This window comes from Equus przewalskii, chromosome 6 (assembly GCF_037783145.1).
Source record: "Equus przewalskii isolate Varuska chromosome 6, EquPr2, whole genome shotgun sequence".
Taxonomy (NCBI): Eukaryota; Metazoa; Chordata; class Mammalia; order Perissodactyla; family Equidae; genus Equus; species Equus przewalskii.
Window position 1 is genome coordinate 27,128,567 of NC_091836.1, and position 21,956 is coordinate 27,150,522.

At 55.6% G+C, this 21,956-nt stretch overlaps 2 protein-coding genes and 1 long non-coding RNA gene across 11 annotated transcripts in view; 1 reads left to right on the top strand and 2 right to left on the bottom strand.

The window, feature by feature from the left end:
* The window catches only part of LOC103546662 (uncharacterized), an 18,132-nt gene extending 15,514 nt beyond the window's left edge, over window positions 1–2,618 (bottom strand). Inside the window, exon 1 of the long non-coding RNA XR_543734.2 lies at window positions 1,793–2,618. This is a non-coding gene — a long non-coding RNA (uncharacterized lncRNA). The remainder of the gene's footprint in view (window positions 1–1,792) is intronic.
* The window catches only part of CXCR5 (C-X-C motif chemokine receptor 5), a 13,383-nt gene extending 1,671 nt beyond the window's left edge, over window positions 1–11,712 (top strand). For all 3 annotated transcript variants that reach the window (XM_008513434.2, XM_070623240.1, XM_008513435.2), the window contains exon 3: window positions 8,943–11,712. In XM_008513434.2, coding sequence (XP_008511656.1) covers window positions 8,943–10,010 — 1,068 coding nt within the window. In that variant the 3' untranslated portion in view covers window positions 10,011–11,712. The remainder of the gene's footprint in view (window positions 1–8,942) is intronic.
* BCL9L (BCL9 like) overlaps window positions 11,584–21,956 on the bottom strand; it is a 28,349-nt gene continuing 17,976 nt past the window's right edge. For all 7 annotated transcript variants that reach the window (XM_008513438.2, XM_008513440.2, XM_008513439.2 and 4 more), the window contains 5 exons: window positions 18,743–18,953; window positions 18,491–18,575; window positions 16,099–18,391; window positions 15,371–15,652; window positions 11,584–14,937 (listed from right to left, as the gene is read on the bottom strand). In XM_008513438.2, coding sequence (XP_008511660.1) covers window positions 13,844–14,937; window positions 15,371–15,652; window positions 16,099–18,391; window positions 18,491–18,575; window positions 18,743–18,953 — 3,965 coding nt within the window. In that variant the 3' untranslated portion in view covers window positions 11,584–13,843. The remainder of the gene's footprint in view (window positions 14,938–15,370; window positions 15,653–16,098; window positions 18,392–18,490; window positions 18,576–18,742; window positions 18,954–21,956) is intronic.

Consider the following 21,956-nt stretch of genomic DNA (forward strand, 5'->3'; position numbering starts at 1 on the left):
AAGAGACGTTCTTTAGAGGAGGTTGGAAGTATGGGTTCAGGTCCTGCATCCTCCCTGACTGCTGTGTGACCTAGAACAAGTCACTTTGCCTCTCCATTCATCAACGGGGGATGCTCTGCTTACCTCTTAAAGCTGCAATAAGGGGCTAGACGGGAAAGTACTTTGGACGTTTTCTGAATGCCAGGAGGCTGGCATTGCCAGCCAATCAGTCAGTGTATACTTATTCATCTCTTGCTGTGTGATTATATTATCGAGATACTACATTTGGTATTGGACGGAGACGTTGAGGGCCTGGTCTTGGCCCTCAAATAAGTTACAGTCTAGCCGAGAAGAAGAAAATCACTCAATGGAAGCTCTTAGACGATCATTACGTGCTAAACCGAAGAAGTGTGAGACCAAGTGGTCAGCAAGGGAGAGGACCCCAGTGGGCTGGAGTCAGGGAGCAAGGGGTGCCAGGTCAGTGAGAGAACTCTGTGTGAATCCTAGAAGTGTTTTAGAGCATGTTGTGGCCTCCCTCAAAGGACTGGAATCTCTAGAGATAGGGTATTCTTGGATGGGCTGAGAACTTGGTCCCCAGCATCGCTCTCTGCTACCCACCGAAGTCTCTCCCATGAAGCAGAGTGGTTCAGTTGGCTTAGCTGTCACTGGGCTCCCAAAGGATATGTGTGGGGAACAGCTCAGCCAGAGACCTTAGGGCTCCTTTGTGCGGGCAGCAGAGCGCTGTTTGTAAGGATCTTTTGGAAACTTCTTTGTGGTCTGTCATCCCTTTCCTTCACTGCCAATGGCACTTGTAAGAAAGGACTTCTCTCTGAGCTGCACTCTGGGCTTTCTTTTATACCCACCAGCTCTCCTGACCCTAAGCTCACCCTGAGATGTTCCCCACTCCCTCCAGCTCCCCGAGCTAGAGTCTGTACTGTAACTCCACCAACCGTTCCCAGACTTGCTTGGAAAAGTCTGCCTCTCACTTGCTCAGATCTCAAGGCTTGGAAGTATGAGAAGAACATGCAGGAAGGTGAGGGGAAGGGCTAATTACCCAAAGTCAGATCTTTCAGATTCAATCCCCATGTAAAAGCAGAGCCAGGACCATCAGCCTAATCAGACGTGCTGCGTAAGTTGTGGGACCCAGTGAAAAATGAAAATGCAGGGCCCCTTGTTCAAAAATTGTTAAGAATTTCAAGATAGCAATGGCAGAGCACTAAGACAAGGCCCGGGCTCTTCTAAGTGCAGGGTTGTGTGTGACTGCATGGGTCGCACGCCCATGAAGCTGACCCTGAGTCCAATCCCAGAGTCTGGGCGATACCCTACATCAGACTAAAGCTCCACTGCCCTGGCAAGGCAATGTGCTCCCACCCGGGCCCCCAGTCTGGGCTCCTGGCCCCACCTGATTAGGTTACTGGGTGTCTTCCTCTGCCTGTAGCTTCAAGCTGACCACGAGCCCTGACCCAGTTGAATATCATAGTAACTCGAGACCTGGCTGGTCCTGGCTTCTGAGAAACCTCAAGAGTTTCCCCTAATTGCATGCCTCACTCCACTGGGTGACCTACTAGAGCCAGGTGGTGGCGAGGGACAGCAGGGCATGTCCTATATATCAAAGAAAACCTACCGGTCAGGGAGAGAGACCTGGTGACTTGCTTCATGTCATCCCTCAAATGAGTGGTCTTGGGCTAGGCATCCCAGCATGCTGGAACCCTTTCAGTCAGGGTCTAGCCAGAAGCCCAGGAGTCCTTGGACCATCCGGGCTCTGGAGCTCTTCTTCAATCAGCTCCCAGCGCCTTGTCCCGCCTTCACTTACCTCCTATACACTCTCTCTCAGGCTGTTGCTCCCTCAGGAGCACAGACCCTCTCCGTCTACCCTCGCCCACTCACAGCAGGGCCTTGAGCAGTTTTATTTGTCTCCCCGACAGTGTCTCACAGCACACGGGCCCTGGGATGGCAGAGTAGCAGAAGAGTCTTGCAGGCAGTAGCTTCTCAATAAGCATTGATTGATTTGTGCCGTATTGAAGGTCTCAGCTCGTTATTTCTCTCTGGATTTAGTCTCACTTCTATTCCTTTTGCTTCCTATTGCCAGCCTTGTCCTTGTCCAAAGCACGCATTGGTTCACTTTCCTAGAACACTGGCTTCTACACTCCAACGTTGGGTTAATAACAGGACGCTCTGGGCCATAAGCCACCTGTTGGTCATCCTGTCTTCCCCTCCTCCTCTTGAATTCTAAGATCAACTCTAGCCACTTAAAATGGCCATTTTCTTAAGATGGGCTGCTAACTCCCATGAACGGAGGATCCATAGGGAAAAAATCTAGATGGCTAGGTACCAGGAACAAGGATCCAGATCCCTGGGGTGGGCATACCAGGGACCACCCTGCTGGGAAGGCAGATCTAGGCAGACCTAGAAAAGTCTCTGTTCACAGGAATCCATCTGAGAGTGTGGAGAACCAGGGCCGGGCGGGGCACCTACAGGGGCCAGTCATAAACTGCACCTCCAGCCGTACCCTACACACCAACCAGAAAAGGAAGCTGCTACAGAGCAGGGTTAAGCTGGTCGAGCCTCAGGGCCTGGTTTCCCCTGACCTCTTCTCCAGTGACAGCCCCCACAAACTCTGACTTCAGCGTGATCAGAGCATCACAGGTTGAAAAACCCATCCACATGTACTGTCTCATTTCATCAAGGAGATGTAAAGAAGAGGAACCAAAACCAGCTCAGGCCGTTTCTGGGCTTTACCTTGGGGGAGGGGAGGATCCACTCCCCTAACCAGGTCAAAAGTCCCAGAGGAACCCCAGTGGAGAAGGCCCCAACTGGGGGTTATTAGGGGCGCCCAGGATAAGGGAGCGACCCAGGGCCACCCTAGGGAGGGGGCGGTGTGCGGTGAATCTGGGCTCAGGCACACAGATCACAGTCTGCGTTAGGAACTCTTGTCTTCCTCGAGAATACAGACTGGCTGATTCCACTCCTCTGGCAAAACAATGTGAAAAATGGCCATGGATTCAGCACTGAGAATCAGGACACAAGAATGAGCCTTCTTTCAGGAACGATGGGACAAAATATTTCAAATCAGTACAGACTGAGGAGATGGTTTCAAGATGTTGCTGTACACACCTAGGAGACATGTCTACCTGTCCCTCGGACTGTGTGACTCTGTTCCCAAAGCGCAAATTGATTTGGGGTGCCAAGTGGGGGTGCTCTTAAACCTAGACTCAGTTCAGAGGAAAGGATAGCTTAAAGTCTCCCCCAGAAGATCATCCAGAGTAGTACCATGTTTCTAACGGACAAAACCCTTAGGTGGAGATAGAAGAGGAGACTGGCAGGTTTGTTTCTGAAGTGTTGGCTAGGGGACAGGAGGAAGATGTGACAAATGGCAAGCCAGAATCTCATATGATCTTTAGGGAGTGTGGGCCCTCTAAAGGAAGAATGAGGTAAGGGATATAGACCTCTACCCTAGCCCCTTGGCCCAATCTCATTCCTCCAGACCCCTGCACCCCTCAAGCCACTGAAGGCTGGAATGAGAGATGCCCTGGCTGGCGCCACTCACAGCTCCTGACTCTTGGCTGGGAATATCCAGACAGGGACATAAAGGAGATGGAGCCTGTGTGCTCTCTACGGCCAGAGCAATGATCCGCATCTGTGCGCAGATGCCTCTTGCAGCCAGAATGACTCAGGGCCCTGGAGGCCTGGAGTTTGGCCTGAATGAGCCATGTACTCAGCAGCCCTGGCCCCTCCAGGGGGCTGAGAAGCAAGGTCAGGCTGGGGCATTCAGTGGCTTCAGGACAGACAGACTAGAAGCAAACAGCTCCCACCAGGTGCTGAGCTAGATGAAGCTCAGCCTTGGGCAGGGCACGACAGCCAGAGAATCTGAGCATCTGGGAGCTAGGAGCAACAGGCATTTGAGGGCAGGGCCCAGCCTCCTTTCCAGGGCAGGAATCCCTTCCCACACACTTGGGCTCAAACATTCCTCTTCCTCTCAAGGGCCTCAACCCGTGGTTGGACAGTTCTGGCTGTTAGAAGGTTCTTTCTCCTTTGACTGAAACACCCCTGATCCCAACCTCTGCCCATTCCTCCTGGTCTGCCTTCAAGAACCTCACACAATCAGCCCATCCTGCCCTCTTGCCCAGGGGGCCTCTTTCCAATCCTTGAAGAAGACGGCTCTCCTGAACTCAATCTTCTCTTCCCTAGACTCTACGGCCCCGTACCTGAAGACTTCCTCCCACGGTGGGGATTTCCAGGCCCCTCAGCAAACTGGTCACCCTTGTCCAGACCAAACAAACTGGGTTGATGCCAGCTGCCCACCTACAGGTTTCTGTTCACCTAGAATAAGGCAGCCCTTCTGGCAGCCACGTCACCCTGTTGACTCATTTTAATCTTGCAGACAACAAACTCTCGGGTCTTTTTCTCATAAACTTTTGTTAAGCCAGGTCTTCCCTAACTTGTCCCTGGACAGTTGAAGTTTGAAGCCTGAGTCTAGGTCTCTATATTTTTCCCTATCAATTCCATACAGTCAGTTTGGGCATGTAGTTCCAGGGTGTGGAGAACTCTGCATTGTCTGAAAGCGTCCACCAGCCATGTCATCCAAGACAGGGCTGAGAGTGTAAAAGAGGAGAGGATCCAGGACAGACCCCCGAGGAATGCCCTAGACACGCCCTGCCCAACCTGCTGACACAGAATCCCAGGCAGCAAATGTTTGCTGAGCTTCTCACTGGCCAGTGCAGGGCAGCGAGGCAGCCTCATTATTTGGAGAAGTCAGAGGGGGCTTGGAGACCTTAATTATCCAGGGGGGGGCCTGGGTCCTACAGTGGCTCTTGAGGAAGGAGAGAAGAAAGACGCAGAAGGAGGAGGGGAGTGGAGGAGAAGAACAACATTTGTAATCCCACCAGGGGCCGAGCACCTTGATCTCTTCCTCCATCTTCCCTTCTCCTGGGACCTCAATACCAGGACACAAAACGTTCAAGCCCCTTCTCCTGCCTCGTCCCCAGCGCTCAAGCAATTTTCTACTGGATTCCTGGCTCGGTGCCCAGTTTCATCTGGTCATCATGTTTTCTTGCTTCTTTGGGGCATGAGTCCCTGGCCTCTGTGTAGGCTATTGTCTGCTGGGTCCTTACCTATGCCACACACTGTCATGGCCCCACCTGGGCACATGTCTGTGTCTATACAAGGTGCATGCTGCTGTCAGAGTGGGTGCATGCTGAGGACCTTGGGTTCCTGCAGCTTTTCCTGTCAGAGAAGGAGTGAGTGCTTGGCCAGACCACCTGCACTGTGCTCCCTCTGGGCGTGAGTCCCGGGGGGCTCCCTTCTGTGCCCCACTCCCCATGCTATTCAGGATTTCTGAGTCTCAACTTCCCACCAGACCGCAGCCAACCTTGCTTTGATACCTCTCTCCATGGTTTGGGGAAGGGTGGGGGTGTCTGATCTCCTAGGTATGGGAAGTGGCTTTAACAGGTGCCACATCTGAGCCCCCAAAATGTCTGTTTGACACCTCCTGCGGAGATGTACTGCCAATTCCCGGCACCCCTCAAACCAGCTTCCTCCCATGCTCCCCTCTCTGCCTGACCACCTTGCCAAACAAATACCTCTTGGCAAGAAGGAAGAGACGGTCCCCCCACCCAACCCTCCTCTAAACCTGGGTTCTCAGGAGACAGGGACTCTGGGGTCCTGGGGACATGCTCCACTGCGTTGACTTTAAATGAGCAGTAAACCAGTCAACCTGGATGTTTTAGAGGGGAAGGACTTGAGTGGTTCTCATAAAGGGCCTTTGGGACCAGACAGGCTGTCTGCACCTAAACCCTCCACCGCACGTGGAACAGCCGGGCTCTCACCACTGCGAAGTTAGGTGGAGTCCTGCCCCACAGACTGCCCCAAGTCTGGCATCTCTCCTCTCTGTGTCTGAATTGCTTTGCTCTGTGTGAAGACTGCTCGTCTCACTGTTTGCCTCTTTAACTCCTGCTGAATTCCAGGTCAGGGCAAATGGTTATATATTCATTGACGATACTGGAAATAGCTCCCAATACAGAGAGAGAACCCAAGATAAGCTCTAGGCTCTCAAGGGCATTGGGAGGAGGAAGGAACTGAAGAAGGATGAAAAGCAGTGTCTGGGTCTCCTCTGAGCACAGAGAAGGACTTGCCTAAAGTCCCAGAATACAAGGGCCCCTGGCCTTTCCTGGGAAACTGCTCTCAGAGCAGTTCAGCACACATCTGTTGCATGTCCATCACGTGTAAAGCACATGATCCTGTAAGGGAGACAGAAGGCCTGCCTCCAGGAGCTCACCGTCTAGGGTGGAAATGGACATCCCAACCCTGAGTGCCTAACAAAGGCACATGTAATGCAAGAAATGGGAATGTAATTCCGAGCGGAAGAGCTAGGAAGGATTTAGGAAGGTGGGCTTGAACTGGGCCTTGAAGGAAGCATAGGCATTAGATGGTAAACTTGGAAAGAAAGGACTGCTCAGCAACAGGAAGAGTTTGAGGAAAGTTTTGGAGACAGGAATGTGTCAGGGTGTTGGGGGCAGGCAGCCAGTAGAATGATGAACCTGGAGGGTAGGCTGCCTAAAGCGGTAAAGTAGAAGATGAGGTTTGATGGTCAGAGGAATATATACTTTCTGGAAATTTAAAGGCCCTGTTGGGGAGTTTAGACCTCACCCTGCAAGTCCATGGTTTTCAAATGAAAATAGAACCTTTTGTTTTTCCTAAAGATTGGCACCTGAGCTAAAACTTGCGAATCTCTTTTTTTTTTTTTTTTTTTGCTTTTTCTCCCCAAACTCTCCCCAGTACATAGTTGTATACTTTTAGTTGTGGGTCCCTCTAGTTGTAGTATGTGGGACGCCGCCTCAACATGGCCTGATGAGTGGCGCCATGTCCGCGCCCAGGATCTGAACCAGAGAAACCCTGGGCCGCCTAAGCAGAGCACACGAACTTAACCACTCAGCCACAGGGCCAGCCCCAGAACCATTTTCTTAAACAAAAGCTTATGTGTGAAATACCACATGAGACAAAAGTGGAAAGCTCTGGTTTAAAGGCAGGGAGGGGGGATTGGTCCCTGCCCGGCCCTGGCCCCAGGAGAATCCTGCGACGAAAGTCCATGGAATCTTGCTGTATGGGATGCCCTGCAAATGGCTCTGAAATCTAGCAATATGGTGAAACACCCCCTCAGAGGACATGCAGACGGGCCTCATTTCTTTCTGAGCACGGCATTGCCTTCTGTCGTGTGAATGCACTGGCGTGGCTTACTCCAATCTTCTACTGATGAACTTGATCATGAACATGAATTTTTCTTATAATTGGCTTTGCTATTCAATGTTCAATGACATTGAAGAAAAAAAAAAGATAAAGACAAACAGAAAAGAAAACCACTGCTTATAGGTAACAGAGAACCAGTAAAGGACTTTATGCAGGAAAGTAATGTGATGGGATTTGTGGGGCCTCTGCGTAGCAGATGGACGAGAGTGGAGAAGTTGGCAGGAATGGCACCTGGGGGAGACAGTAGTCCTGAGAATTAGGGTGAAGAAGGGCTGGACTGAGGTGATGGCAGAAGGTTGCTGGGGGTGGGGGGTGGGCAGATGGACCTGCCATTGCACTAATGTATACCCCCATCTCCTTCTCCCAGCACCTCTTACCCCAGGGACCAGAAGGAAAGACCCAGATTGGGGAAGGGGTCTGCCCATCACTGAGAGTGAGCATATGACCAACAACTGGGGCCTCTGGGTGCTGGTGCATCCACCCCCTGCTTGTGAGAGACCCTCAATCTCCTGGAAAGAGGGCAGCATGAGACCACCCAGAGCCTGGGGGCAGAGTACCATCTCCCATCCTCTCCCTCCCTGAGGCTCATCGTTTATGGAAGCATCTTTCCGAACCCACACAAGCTGGTTATAAATGGTTTTGAAACGCCGTGGGGAGGGATCTGGTTTGGGGAGGGGTGGGAAGAATAGAGCTGGGAAGTGAGGAGGAGCAGGTGCAGGGGGACAGCTGTGAGTGAAAGGTATGAAAACAGGCACTGTGTCTTCCTTTGCGGTTAGCTGAGTAAACAACCTGAGTGCTAGGGGGTGGGGAGGGGACAAGGGTGGGGAGGAGGAGGCTGGGGAGGAGGGAGCTTCCGGAGACAGAGTGGGCACATCCCCTTCACTTGGAACAGGCTCCCCCCACCCCACCCCCCGCCCCCACTTCCTTCTGCTTCTGGGCTTTCTGCTTCTGAAGCTTTCCTTGCTGTCAGCAGAGAAGGGAGTTTGCTAGTGATGGGAAGTAGCAGGGAGGGAAGCCCAGGCAGTGCTGCGTGTGCTGGAAGCATTGGCTCTGCAGTTAGATCAATATGGGTTCAAGCAGACCTGATCTTTAGCCGGACTCACCAGTAAAATAGACATATTGCATATCTTGAGCCTGTCATGCAAATTAAACAAAACAGAGGCTATTACTACAATTTCAGTTATAGTGAAGACAGTCAGGAATAAGGAACAAATCAAGAGGAAGCCAGTGGGCCACTGCAGCATCCGCCCCCTCAGCAAGATCCTGGGTTTTAGTGCCTACTGTTCTGTTCAGAATTGGAACAGATGGCTCCTTGTCCCAACCACCTCCATTCCCAAAAACGAAGTCCTGATTCCAGCCCCTGAGTCTGCAGCCTTCCGTACCTGAGGACACACAAACACAAAATAACTTACGGATGCACAGCCCTTCAGAGTTTACGAAGCATATCCTCAGTATGTATCTCCTTTCATCTTCGTCACGACCCGGTGAGGAATTGGTCCCTTTTATAGAGGAAAACTGAAGTTGGGAAAGGCAAAGTGACTTGCTCAAGGACACACAAATGGAAAGTGGGGTTGGGTCAGTGGGATGTATTGGGAGTGCTGGGACAAAAGCAGTTAGCCTCTGGGTGGGGGTAGGAAAAATCTACAGGAGACTCAGCATCCTTCTCCAAGAGGAAAGCCAGGTCCTCACTTCCTTCCCCTTCTGTCTCCTTGCCCCTGCAGTACAAGGAATTGGGCAGCTACAATGACAGCTCGGAGCCCCCCGTGGTGGAAAATCACCTCTGCTCTACAGTTGAGGGGCCCCTCCTGACCTCCTTCAAGGCCGTGTTCATGCCTATGGCCTATGGCCTCATCTTCCTTCTGGGTATGATGGGCAACATCCTGGTGCTGGTGATCCTGGAGCGGCACCGGCAAACACGCAACTCCACCGAGACCTTCCTGTTCCACCTGGCGTTGGCTGACCTCCTTCTGGTCCTCATCCTGCCCTTTGCTGTGGCCGAGGGCTTTGTGGGCTGGGTCCTGGGCACCGGCCTCTGCAAAACTGTGATCGCTCTGCACAAGATCAACTTCTACTGCAGCAGCCTGCTCCTGGCCTGCATTGCTGTGGACCGCTACCTGGCCATTGTCCACTCCGTCCATACCTACCGCCACCGCCGCCTCCACTCCATCCACATCACCTGTATAACCATTTGGCTGGCGGGCCTCCTCTTCGCCTTGCCAGAGCTTCTCTTCGCCAAGGTCAGCCAACCTCATCACAATGGCTCTCTGCCCCGCTGTACCTTCTCCCAAGAGAACCAAGCTGAAACCAATGCCTGGTTCACCTCCCGCTTCCTCTACCATATCGGAGGATTCCTGCTGCCAATGCTGGTGATGGGGTGGTGTTATGTAGGGGTGGTACACAGGCTGTGCCAGGCCCAGCGGCGCCCTCAGCGGCAGAAGGCAGTCAGGGTGGCCATCCTGGTGACGAGTGTCTTCTTTCTCTGCTGGTCACCCTACCACATCATCATCTTCCTGGACACCCTGGCGAGGCTGAAGGCCATGGTCAATAGCTGTGATCAGAATGGCTATCTCTCTGTGGCCATCACCTTGAGTGAGTTCCTGGGCCTGGCCCACTGCTGCCTCAATCCCATGCTCTACACTTTCGTTGGCGTGAAGTTCCGTAGTGACCTGTCACGGCTTCTGACCAAGCTGGGCTGTGCCGGCCCCGCCTCCCTCTGCCAGTTCTTGCCTAGTTGGCACAAGAGCAGTCTCTCTGAGTCAGAGAATGCCACCTCCCTCACCACCTTCTAGCTCCCAGCTCCCCTCTGTTTCTGCTTTCCTTGGCGGATGCAGTGATGCTGGAACCCCTTCCAACAGGATCTGGGAGTCTAAGAGCTCACCTTGGCCAGTGTCCTCATATGGGGCAGCTAGATGAACCAACTCCTCTTTCCAGGAGATCCCTGCCAGCTCTTCTCCCAGCCCTGGGACTTGGCTGGAGTCCAGGTAGGCGAAAGCAGCCCAAAGGCAAAGCAAAGGACACCTGTGCCTGCCTACATCACCTTGGGCTGAGAGGACCCCACACAGCTTCTCTCATCTTAACCATCTAAAGCTCAAGAAAGAACTTTTACTTCTGCCCTTGCCAATAGGGAAAGTCAATCCCCTTCCAGAACACACTCTATCATCTTTTGGGCCACTGACCTCCACGACTACCCACCTCTCCTCCTACCCTACCTGCTGAAAGAAGCTAGAAGCTGAGGACCAGGGGATGGATGGAGGTTAAGGCTGAGGAAAGACCAGCTGGCAACAGAGTGTGGCCTTAACATGTCTCAGTCCCTAAAAAACACAGACATTCTGCCAGGCCTCCAGCCTGCAGCATCTTGACCAAGCAGGAAGCTCAGATTGACCCAGTCCAGGTAGCTGCCTCTGGTTCTGACCAAAATGGTGCTGGGCCAGCCCCATGTCACTGGGTCCTTGGAGGTCTGCAGATTGAGGACAGACTTCAGGTGCCCTCAGAGACCAGGCAGTGTCCCAGGGAAGAACTAGAGCCAAGCCGGCAGAGAGGAGCCCAAGTGGGGCAAGACAAGATTCCCCTTCCCCAGCCCTACGGAGGGACAAGTACAAACCGAAGCCAGCTGTTGTCTCTGCGCAGGGTACAGAGCTCCCAGGGTGGGCCAGGGGCAGCTAGATCTAGGGCCCTGGTGGGCCTGGGCACTGATGGGGAAGGAGCAGACTCTCTCCTCCCTGCCCCCATCCCTGCAAACTACACAGCAGGGGAAACTCCTCAAGCAGCAGAGGCGTCTTGACTGCAGCACACGGAGCACTTAGCCAAGAGTCAGAAGGGAGATGGAGATCCCCTGAGGAGCAAGACAGACTGACAGGGGCCAAGGGGGTCATCTCATCCAGCTCCCTGCCTGCAGGCCAAGCCCAGAGCACGCAGTCTGTCTGGGCCTCAGCAAGCGCTGCAGCATCCCCTTAGGAAGGACGGTGCGGAAAAGCAGGTCTGGGCAGGGAAGTCCCCAGGCCCCAGGAAGCAGGGCCCTGCCCCCAGAGGATACCACTCAGATGGAACCAGAGGAAGCGGCTCTGCGCTCGCCCGCCTGCCCGGGAGGGCTGACCCTCCCTCCTTCCCAGCCTCTGTCTGTCTAGGGAGGGACGACAGGGACCCCAGCACTTGCTGAGGAAACTTCTGGGTTGCTCAGTCCCACTCAAGCCAGTCAGCCAAGCTCCCTAGGAGGCCCCCATTGGGGAATCAGAGCTGTGACCAGGGGACAGTGTCTTCACGTGGAACAATGGGGAAACCCTGGAGCCCCCCTTTTTTCTCCTAGCATCCAGTGGTAAGCTGGGCAGTGGAGAAGCCAGACACGGAAGTAACAAGGCAAAAGGCTTGATTTTTAATTTTCTCTTTTTAATAAAAAGGCACCTATAAAACAGGTCAATACAGTACAGGCAGCACAGAGACCCCCGGAACAAGCCTAAAAATTGTTTCAAAATAAAAACCGAAAAGATGTCTTCACATATTGTATTTATATATTTATATTTATATATATATATTTATATAATGGTACAAAATGGCTGGGGTTATGGCCATGGATGGAGGGAAGAAGTAGGCTGGCCTGTGGAGTTCACCTTGGAAAGCTAGTCTGATGGCGGAGGTGGGAGGAGAATGGGGAGGCCACTGGGTCCTTGGCATTCTGACCCCTCTCCTCTGGGCAGGAAACAGTCAGTTTGGGGAGTCTTGGGTCAGGGGTGGGGGGCTCATGGGCACAGGGCCCAGGTTGAGGCAGGGCAGGCAAAGTGCCTGGCAGGATGGAGGGCAGGTGGCCTGTGAACAGAGGCCGGACCCTGGCCCCTGGGAGGTGCTGGGGGGGCAGGAGCCTGCGGCCAGCCCTGGAGGAAGCGCTTGACCTGGCTGACGGTGGACTGAGGACAGCACCAGACTGGGAGAAGTGGGGGCAAATTCCCTTTGTTTCACAGCTGCCAACGCGAGACCAGGCCCTGCAGATCAGGAAGGCTGGGGACGGGGCCATGGCAGAAGACACTTTGTCTAGAAATGGCCCTGGGCCCTGGAGGCGGGGCGTAAAAGGCCTCAGCCAGGGAACTGCCTTGCCACCTCACAAGGCAGGAAAGGAAGTGAGAAAAGGAGAAGTGTTTACTCCTGGGGCCGAGGGGGGGCAAAACACTCAGTCGTGTATGGCTTCAGCTCTCACCAGAGGCATTGGGGAGCTCTTCTGGGGAAGAGCAGGGGACTGAGGGAGAGGCAGTGGCTGCGCCTGGGTGGGCAAAGAGCCCTGAGCCCTGGGCAGAGGGTCCTTGCCAGTAAGTAGGCAGGCAGAAAGGAGGTGGTAGGACACTCTCCTGCTCCCTGTCCAACACCTTCTCTATTCCATCCTCAGGGGTGGAGGCTGGAGGGAGACAGACTGACTCAACCAAACCCTTTTCCTTCCTCCTTTGGGCAGAAGCAGCTGGTGGCAGCCTCTGGAAGAGTCAGGGCCCTGGGGGTTACCTGGCCCAGGGCCATCTGGGCCACCCTGTCACTCCTCCATGGCTCCACTCAAGGGGGCCACACAGCCTCCACCTCTTCCTCCTTTCCTTCATCCCAGACTGGGGACCAAGGACTTCAAGTTCTGGCTAAGATGTAGCAGCAGGGGACCCTAGACATCCACAGCTGGGAAGCCAAGGCCCCATGTTACCTGTGTGGGGCAAACACGCATGCATGTGCACGTGTTCTCCTGGATCACTCAGCAGCAGACAGGCTGCCAGCCTGGGGGTCTCAGCATGCTGGGGCTCTCCAGGTGGAAGCCCAGGTAGTCTGACCTCAGTTTAGTGGTGGGGCATCTGTCATTTCACCATTTGGCGAGGGGGCTGGAATGGTATCCTTTATGGACCCAGGGACACCGTGAACAGTGGGTAGGTGTGCTGTACTGCATGTCCCTGGGTCCAGGGGAATGGAAGGGGCAATAATTTGAAGAAGGGGGGAAAGGTTTCTTTTATCCTTTTTTTTTGTGTGACTTCTATCAAAACACAGAAATACAGCACACGCACAAACCGGCACAAAAGCGCAGCGCTCTATTTACAGCTACGGCTGGCACCTGCCCACCTGGCCAGCCGCCTGCAGGGAAGGGTGGGAGAGGGGTCAGCCACATCAGCAGGGAGAGGAAATGAGGCAGGAAAAGACAGAAGGAAGAACGCAGGAGCAGAAAAATCAAGAGGAGGAAAGTGACGCGGGAGCAATGAAGAGATAGGAGACAGCAGCAGAAAGGAAAGGGACGGGAGGGGGACATCTTTCCTTCCTCTCTCCCCCAAGGATTCCACACAGGACTCCTGAAGCATAGCTGAATGACGGTGGGTGCAAAGAAGGAAGGAAAATAGAGGCTCCATAGGATTGGGAGGAGCCAGGGAGGGGGCAGTTGTGGTGGCCGAAATGGAACAAACAGCAATCCAAAATCCCCACCCCCCAACTCTGCCACTTCCCCCAAAGCTGCCAGCACATCTGGTTTCCACAAATGCCACTCCCCACACAAGCCCCTCCCACCCCGTCCACCCCACCCCTTGACCCAGGCCATCCCAACACTGGAGGGGAAGAAACTTTTTTAAGGTTATCATATTTGCAATGTTGCCCCAGCTCCAGCCCCAAACGGGGACTGCTAGAAGGGCAGGTTGGCCATGCTGCCCGGCGTTGGGAGGTAGCCCATCTGGCTGTCCAGAGACACACTGCGCTGCCGCAGGGGGTGGGACACCATGAGGTTCTGCTGGGGCGGGGGGCCCATGAGGGAGCCCTGTGGGGAGAGCATGTGGGGGGGCTGGCTGTAGACCTCACCCCCCACACCCCGTTGCTTCATCAGCATGAAATTCTGCTGGGTCATGAGGCCTTGTGGAGGGGACATGACCCCCTGGTGCAGGCCGTGGGGCACCATGCCCTGCTGTGGGGGCACACCTGTCCTGCCCAGCAAGGACATCTGTCCCGGGTGGCACATGGACATGTTGAGCCCCCGCTGGACACCCTGCTGGCCCGGGAGGTTGGGGGGCCGGGAGGGAGTCTGCTCCGCCATCATATTCTGCAGGTTCATGAGATGCAGATTGGGGGGCTGGGCCTTGGGGGGCTGGTTCTCGCTCTTGGGGAAGTACTGGAGGGTGCTGCTTGGCTTCTCAGAGGGGATGATCCTCGACAAGTCGAACTCAGGGATCCCCGTCGGGGTGGGCCGGATCACCTCGCTCAGCTCGGGGTCGTTCAGCACTGATGCCACCCCAGGAAGCACGCCTGGTGGGTATGCATCGCCCATGCGCCCTGCCATGGTTTTGCCCATCAGGTGCTGCTGGGGGGGCATGGGGCCTGGCGGCTGGCTGGGCAGGTCCTCTGGGGGCAGGGGCATACCTGAAGGATAGTGCTGCTGCAGGCCAGGCCCAGCGCCCGCACCCCCACTGGGAGCCATGGCACCATGGGGCTGCTGCAGCCGAGGGGGGAAGGGCATCATCTGGGAGGAGCTGGGCACAGGGCCACAGGGGGCATTCAGGGAGTCTGGGCCCCCTGGAGCCATGATCATCGAGTTTTGAGGGGGTCCTCCTGTCCCCTGCGCATTGGGGTGCAGTGGAATGTTGGAGCCCAAAGGGGTGGGGGAGGGCAACATGGCAGGCGGGGGCTCATGGGACAGGGGCTGCTGGCCTGGCAGGTTCATGCCCATGGGACTCTGGGCAGCAGCTGAGTTCAGGTGCATCTGGTTGGGCTGGTTATTGCTGATCCCTGTGGGGAAAGATGGAAAGGGGGTCAGGAATTGTGTGCCCCCAGCTGGGGGAGAGTGCAGAACTGAGTCCGTCCCCTGTCCCCAGCCAGGCTGGTGCCAGGGGTGAGGGCTTTCACCATCGGCCTCTGCTGGCTGCGAGGGAAGGGACTTGAGGCATTTAGGTTAGAAGCCAAGAGATCCGAGTTCTGGCCCAGTTTGCCATGGACACATCATTGGATGTTCGAAAAACCACTCAAGTGCTCTGGGCTTGGTTTCACTAAGTGACTACAAGCGAGAACTGTGTCCCAGGACATCACACCCCACTCCCAGGGCCCTCTGGAAGCACATACAAGCCAGCATGACCACAGGGGCAATTGCTGGCCATGGCAACTCTTCCCATTCCCAATGCCCACATCAGCTCTTCTCCCTGTGGCCCCCTTCCTGTCCTCGCACCTGGCCCAGAGCCCTGCGGTGGTGGTGGCGGGGGTAGCAGGGGCCGGTCGGGCAGCAGCTCGTCATCTGAGGTGGCGATGGTCTTGATGGCATTGTGGTAGAGTGGGGTGGAGCTGGGCATGGCATACTTGGACATCTGGGACATCATCAGTGACAGGGGGTTCTGGGAAGGCGTGGGGTCTGGGGAGGAAGTGAATGGCAGGCTGGGGTTCATGAGGCCACTGGGAGGGTTGGCGGGAGGCGCTGAGTTGCTGCTCCGGGGGCCGCTAGGCGGGAGGGCACCTACAGAAGGGGGGAGACAGAAAAAGCAGAGGGTGACTGGGAGGGGAAGATGAATTGGCTGCTCACATTGGGGGTTTAGAAAAAGTCACCTCCCAGATCTCCACCTGACTCTTCCAGGCAGACCTCTACTGAGATGTCCTACTCAACACAGGTCCCTCATTAACACTACAGCCCACCCATCTGCAAGCAACTCCTGCAACCTCAGTGCCCCAGGCAGTGCGGAGATCCCAAGTATGACCCCCTTAAAATGCGTCTGAGATTAACATGGTGTCCCGTGAGAGCCCACTCACAGCTGCCAACATCTGCCCCTCAAGCAGAGCCAGCCACCTCTGGGTCCTGGTACTGTGATGCCTTAACTCATGCCCCTGCCCCAGCATGAAGACACCAACCTGGGAGGCTCCCAATGCCCCAGTCCAATGCCCCCTTGCCCGGCCCAGCTGACTCACTCTGTTCCATACTGCCCAGGGTGGTGGAAGAGTTCATGTTGAGAGGCGGCTGCTTGTTCTGGGGGACCCCAGGGCTGGGCATGGCTGTCTTGGGTGAGGCAACCCAACCTGGAGAAGGCACCGCCATGGAGGGAGACTTGAGCCTGCTGGGTGAGCCAGTGGGTGAACGGACACTGAGGGAGGAGCTGAGGACCTGGGGCGACTTGAGAGGTCCTGGCGGGTTGGCCGAAGGCAAGGGCACCATCTGTGAGGGAGTCTGGGGTGACTTGAGGTTGGCGGAGGGCGAGGTGACCAGGGGTGAGTGCACCTGGCTAAGGGTGGGCGATTTCAGATGCCCCATGCCTGGCGAGCCCATCTGATTAATACTGATGGTGAGGTCTGAAGGCCGTCTGCCCAGCCCCCGGTTTGGGGCTGAATGCACAGACCCGGGAGGAGGATTGGATGCAGGAGGCAGAGGCATGTGGCTGAGCCGAGTGGTGCCCACATTGCCCATGGGCATTGAGCTCTGGTCAGGGCTGAACATGTCTTGGGTATTGCCCATGTCCTGGGGCATGGCTTGGTAGGGTCCCTGGCCCCCAGAGAATCCCTGCTGGCCCTGGTTAGGAAACTGTGAAGGCATAAGCATCTTCTGCGGGCCACCCATCATGCCACTGCTGTTCTGGGCCCGCACCCGGGCCATCTCCTCAGGACTGAGGCCCTGTGGCCCCATCATGTCCCCAGGGCCTCGCATCTTCTGTGACATCAGCATCTGCTGCTGCGGGGTCATCTGCACATTCAGGTTCATGTTCATGTTCATGTTCACATTCATGTTCATGTTGAGGTTGCCTGGCCCCATGGGTGGGTCCACCTCCCTCAGCCCAGACTGCCCCATGGGGGGACTTAGAAGGCCCCGACCTCCACCGAACTCCATGCCCATGGGAGTGCCCGCCAGGCCCTCGCCACCAGCCATCTGCCCGGGGAACATGGCCGGATCCATCTGCCGGTGCGCCTGCATCATCCGCTCCATCTCCATGCCCTGCCCCAGGCCACTGCCTGCCATGCCCAGGGGGCGCTGCATGCCCATCGACCGCTTTTCCAGCAGCTGGTGCCGCAGCAGCTCCTCTCGAACCCGAGGAGTCATGAATCGCTCTGCTTCACCCTGCCCACCTGGGTAGGGCACAGCATTCTGGGCAAAATTGCTAGGCCCCCCCATGGGGGGCAAATCTTCAGTCCAGCCCATGCCCGGCCTCACAGGCCTTTGCATGGTATTCATGGGCACCTCCATGGGCATACCCTGCATGCCTCCAAACCCAGGTACCCGTTGCATCTGGTTGCCTGGGAAACGAGGGCCAGGGAAGGGAGGTCCGCCCCGGAGCTGCATGGGATCTTGGACATCCATGGGCCCCCGCAGCTGTGCACCCATTCCAGGTGGCCACTGATCCCCAGGCTTGCTGTGGTAGGGAGGGGGCGGCCCCCTCACCATCATGCCCCCCATGCCCATCATGTCCTGCAGAGGGCGGCCCCCGTGCAGCCCAATCTGCTCCTCCTTCCGCCGTTTCTCCTCGTAGTACTCTTCCTGCAGCTTGCGCCAGGCCACTTGCTCAGGCGTCAGGCTGTCCTGGCCCAGCCTCTGCATCATCAGGTTCATCTGCTGTCCCATGTCCCCACCTGGGGGGTGCCCAGGCACTTCATGCTCCAGCGGGGGACCCCCTAGGCTCTGTGTCTGCGAAATCATGGACTGCAAGGGCTCTTCGTACTTCTTCAGCCCACCGGGAGGGGCCACAGGTGGCTGCTGGGGGGCAGGAGGGGCTTGTGCTGGTGGTCCCCCCTCACCTGCTCCTCCCGGGGGCCCCTTGAGGAAGGGCTCGGTCTCCCCGCTGCGGAGCAACAGCCGCTCGATGTCTCGCAGGGTCTGGAGGGAACGCTCCCGATGCTCCAGCTGCTCCTTAGACAGGCCCTCAGAGCCCACGAGGCTCCGCTGCCCATTTCCTGAGGGAGCTGTCTCCCCTAGCAGGGCAGGGCCAGGGGCACTGCTGGGGTCTCCTCCAGGAGGCAGTGGGTTGTTGGTGGTGGCAGCCGTAGGGGTGTTAGGGTGGGTGCCCGCTGTCCCACCACCCGTGCTGGCAGCTCCCACTGAGTTAGGCGTCAGGTCCTGATTGGTGTCCTCAGGAGGCCCCTCTGAAGGCAGAGCAGGTGGGGCACTGCCAGGGGCTGGGGGTGGTGGTGGCGGCAGAGTAGGCGGCTGGGACTGCGGGGTGCCTGCTGACGGTGTGCTCAGGGGTAGCGGTTCTGGGGTGGGTGGCACTTTCGGGGCCTGCAAGAGAACAAAGGCAGAGTGAGACAGGTAAGGGGATGCATCAGCCAATTCGGCTATTCACAGAGGCGCCAGACCTGGGCCAGGCTCCACACTCACCTGGTCAAGCTTGGCCCGGGGCACGTTCTGCTGATGGTAGGCAAGGATGGAATCGGCCCGGCCCTGCAGCACTGCCTCTGCGGCCCTGCACCGGAGGATTGGGCACAAACAGCTCAGAGAGGTGGGCAGGAGGGAGCCCTTGCCCTCATCCAATGCAACCCAACCCTGGCCCCCCTACACACGCTCACTCAGGCCCCCAGGCTGAGGGATGCTGGGTAGACGAGCAGGATTGACCTCCCCTGAGGCACTTACGTGTTGGCCAGGTGGGTGGTGAAGACGTACACAAACTGTGAGGGAGGCTTTCCAGGGACACCCCCGCCCCCACCTCCGGGGGCATCAGACCGAAGGCCTGGAGGGGGCCCATGCGGGGGGCCTGGTGCACTGCTCTCACTGAGGGGCAGTTGGGCGGCTTGGCTGGGACCCAGCTGTGGGGCCGCCATGGCTGGGTCTGCTACATTACAATCTGCGTGAGAGAGGGGAGAGAAAGTGGGTAAGCAGCTGCCCCGCCCCCCCACTGCCCCCTCCAGAGATGCCCAGGGACACAGAGACTCACTGTTTTATAGCTCATGCCCACAGGGTCACCCATTGCCACAATCTGGTGTTTTCACTAGTGTGGTTTCCACACTTACTTGCCCTAGACCAGTCTCTAACCAGGATGGAAATCATGGTAACTACGTGGAGAGGAGGGAGAGGGAAAATGTGACCCAGACAAACCAGGCTCCCATGCGCCCAGCATTCTGATGGACACTTATAGATGCGATTGCATCTGATCACCACATCCCTGGGAGGAAGGTGTCACACACTCCACCTTACAGAGGAGGAAACCGATCCTTGGAGGGATGAAGTTACTCACCCAAGGTGTCACAGCCTGTCAGCGCAGAGCCAGTCTTTGAACCCAGGCAGGGACTGCAAAGCCCTGCTCTTAGCCCTGCTCTGACCCCTCCCGCTATGGTCTGTGTGTGCGTGTGAGTGTGTGTGTGTACGTGCAGACGCACATTGACCAGGTAAAGGGAGAAGGCAAAGAGGCTGCACAAATCGACGATTCAAACACTGAGTGGCTTTCATTCTAGCCCCACCACTGACTGACTTGGCGACCTTATGAATAAGACACGTTGTCCTTCTAAGCCTCAGTTCTTCTACCTGTAAAATGGAAACACTAACTCCTGCTCTGCAAGGGGGCAGGTCAGAGAAATCTACTTATACAGAAAGTTGAGAACCAGGTCACAAACTAAAAAATTGTTTGGAAAACAGAGAGAGTTAGAAAAGGCTGACAAACTGGGGTCACTCCCAGGGAAGACTGGCCACCCTTAGCACCAAGAGAAGTTTTGTTCCACAGTCACAAGCCTGACTCTAAGACCTAGCCTAGCAAAGAGCTGCAGTTGGTCATTGTTGGGTCTAGGGGAGTGGGTTGACCCATTCCCATGCCAGGAAAACCAAGTCTAAGTGCCTGGCCTGCAGACAGTGGGTGCCAGCACTCTCAGTTCGTAGTAGGTGAACCGCCTGAGGTTGCCTCCTTTGAGCCAGGGCAGCGGCCACCATCCCCCCGGGACCCAGCGTGAGGCTGCCCTCCTCGGATAAATCTCCTCTGACAATCCTACTTCCTAGTGGCCCTGCTCTGGCCCTTGTCTCTCCAATTTTACATAGAATAACAGACCCAAAAGTTTGAGGGGGACTTGAGAGCTAACCTCAGTGTGTGAGGGCTGCCCTTGGGAAAAGGAAGGCGCACACAGAGCTAGGACTCCTGGGGACAAGTTATGGGGAGGGAGGCACATTTTATTCCAATAAGGAACTTTCTAGTACAATAAGAACAATAATAAAAGCTAACGTACTGTCCTAAGTATGTTACATGTGGCAATTCATTTACTCCTCACACCAACCCTATGAGGTAAATATTACTTTTATAGATGCGGAAACTGAGGTTCTTCCCCAAATTTACACAAATAATAAGCAGAGGACTCAGGACATAAACCAAGGTGGTCTGACTGCAGAGTCTGTGCTCTTCACCTCTATTATCCTGCCCACATTAAGAAGTCTTTGAGAATCTAACGGTAGAACAATTAAAATAATCACAATGATTGCCTCGGCATTGAGTATAGGAGGTTAGCAAATTCTTCTTTTTTTTTGAGGAAGATTAGCCCTGAGCTAACTGCTGCCAATCCTCCTCTTTTTGCTGAGGAAGCCTGGCCCTGAGCTAACATCCATGCCCATCTTCCTCTACTTTATATGCGGGACGCCTACCACAGCATGGTGTGCCAAGTGGTGCCACGTCTGCACCCAGGATCCGAACTGGCGAACCCCAGGCCACCGAAGCAGAACATGCGCACTTAACCGCTGTGCCACCAGGCCAGCCCCAGCAATTTCTTCTTTGTAGTTCTCCATGTCTTCCAATATTTCTACAATGGCGCAGCCTCATGTTATAAAAGTGAATTGGAGGGGGGGAGAGTCTGTCCTAGGAGGCAGTGACCATCCCCATCTATCACTGAAGGGTTCAGCCAGGGGCTGGTGGACCACCAGTCAGTCTCCTGGGGGGAACCTAGGACCAGATGACGTTTGAAGTCCCAGCCAGCTGCAGAAGCTTTGGTATTTGGTCCCATGCACCACCTCCACAGACACGGTCCACTCATTCCACAAACACCTGCTGAGTCTGTTTCCTCCTCTGCAATGGGCACCACAATAACACCTACCTCACAGGGCTGGGGTAAGGATTAAATAAAACAAAGCAGCAAACTAGCCAGCGTAGTTTTTTCTTCCTTCTTTCTATGGTCCCTGGCTTCAAGAAGTTCCTAGTTCAACATTCTCTGACTAGTTTCTTATGCATTAAGTTGTTTCTCCCCCAAGACACATGTAAGCTTTGAGAGAAAGCACCAAATAAATTTGTATGGGCTTCCCAAGGGCAGATGCATATCTGGTTCTCCCCCATCACTTGCATGAGGCCTACATGCACGCTGATCATGATGAGAGCAGAGGGTGTCCACCCATACCCACTCCTCATCCTGGTGACACACTCCATGCACTTGCCACGAGTCAATTACAGGTTAGGGGAAGGGCACCAGAGACAGCCAGCGTCAGTTCACACCCAGGCTTAGCACATTTTTGCAAGGCAGAGCCAACTGTCCGGCTCCCAGTGATGCTAGATCCTTGCTGCCCTCCCTCCACTGACCAGTAGGTGGCAGCATAGGCCAGGAATTCATGGGAGGAGGTGAAGCTGGTGTGGCCAGGAGAGGCCACCTGAGGTTCACCCAGCCCACCTGGGTCCCTAGGGAGAGGGGGATGGGGGGACACTGAGCACCTGGAAGGCAGGGGCTGGGCTGTCACAGTGCAGGGAGGGACTGAGTCTGAGAGATGGGCTGGGAGAGAAGGAGCCTGGGCTCTTGACCTTGCTCCTTGCCCCCAGCCTTCCAAAGCCCTAGGTAAGGAGTGGGAGGCTCCCTCAGGGCAGCCATCCCCTGGGAGCACCATGGGCCAC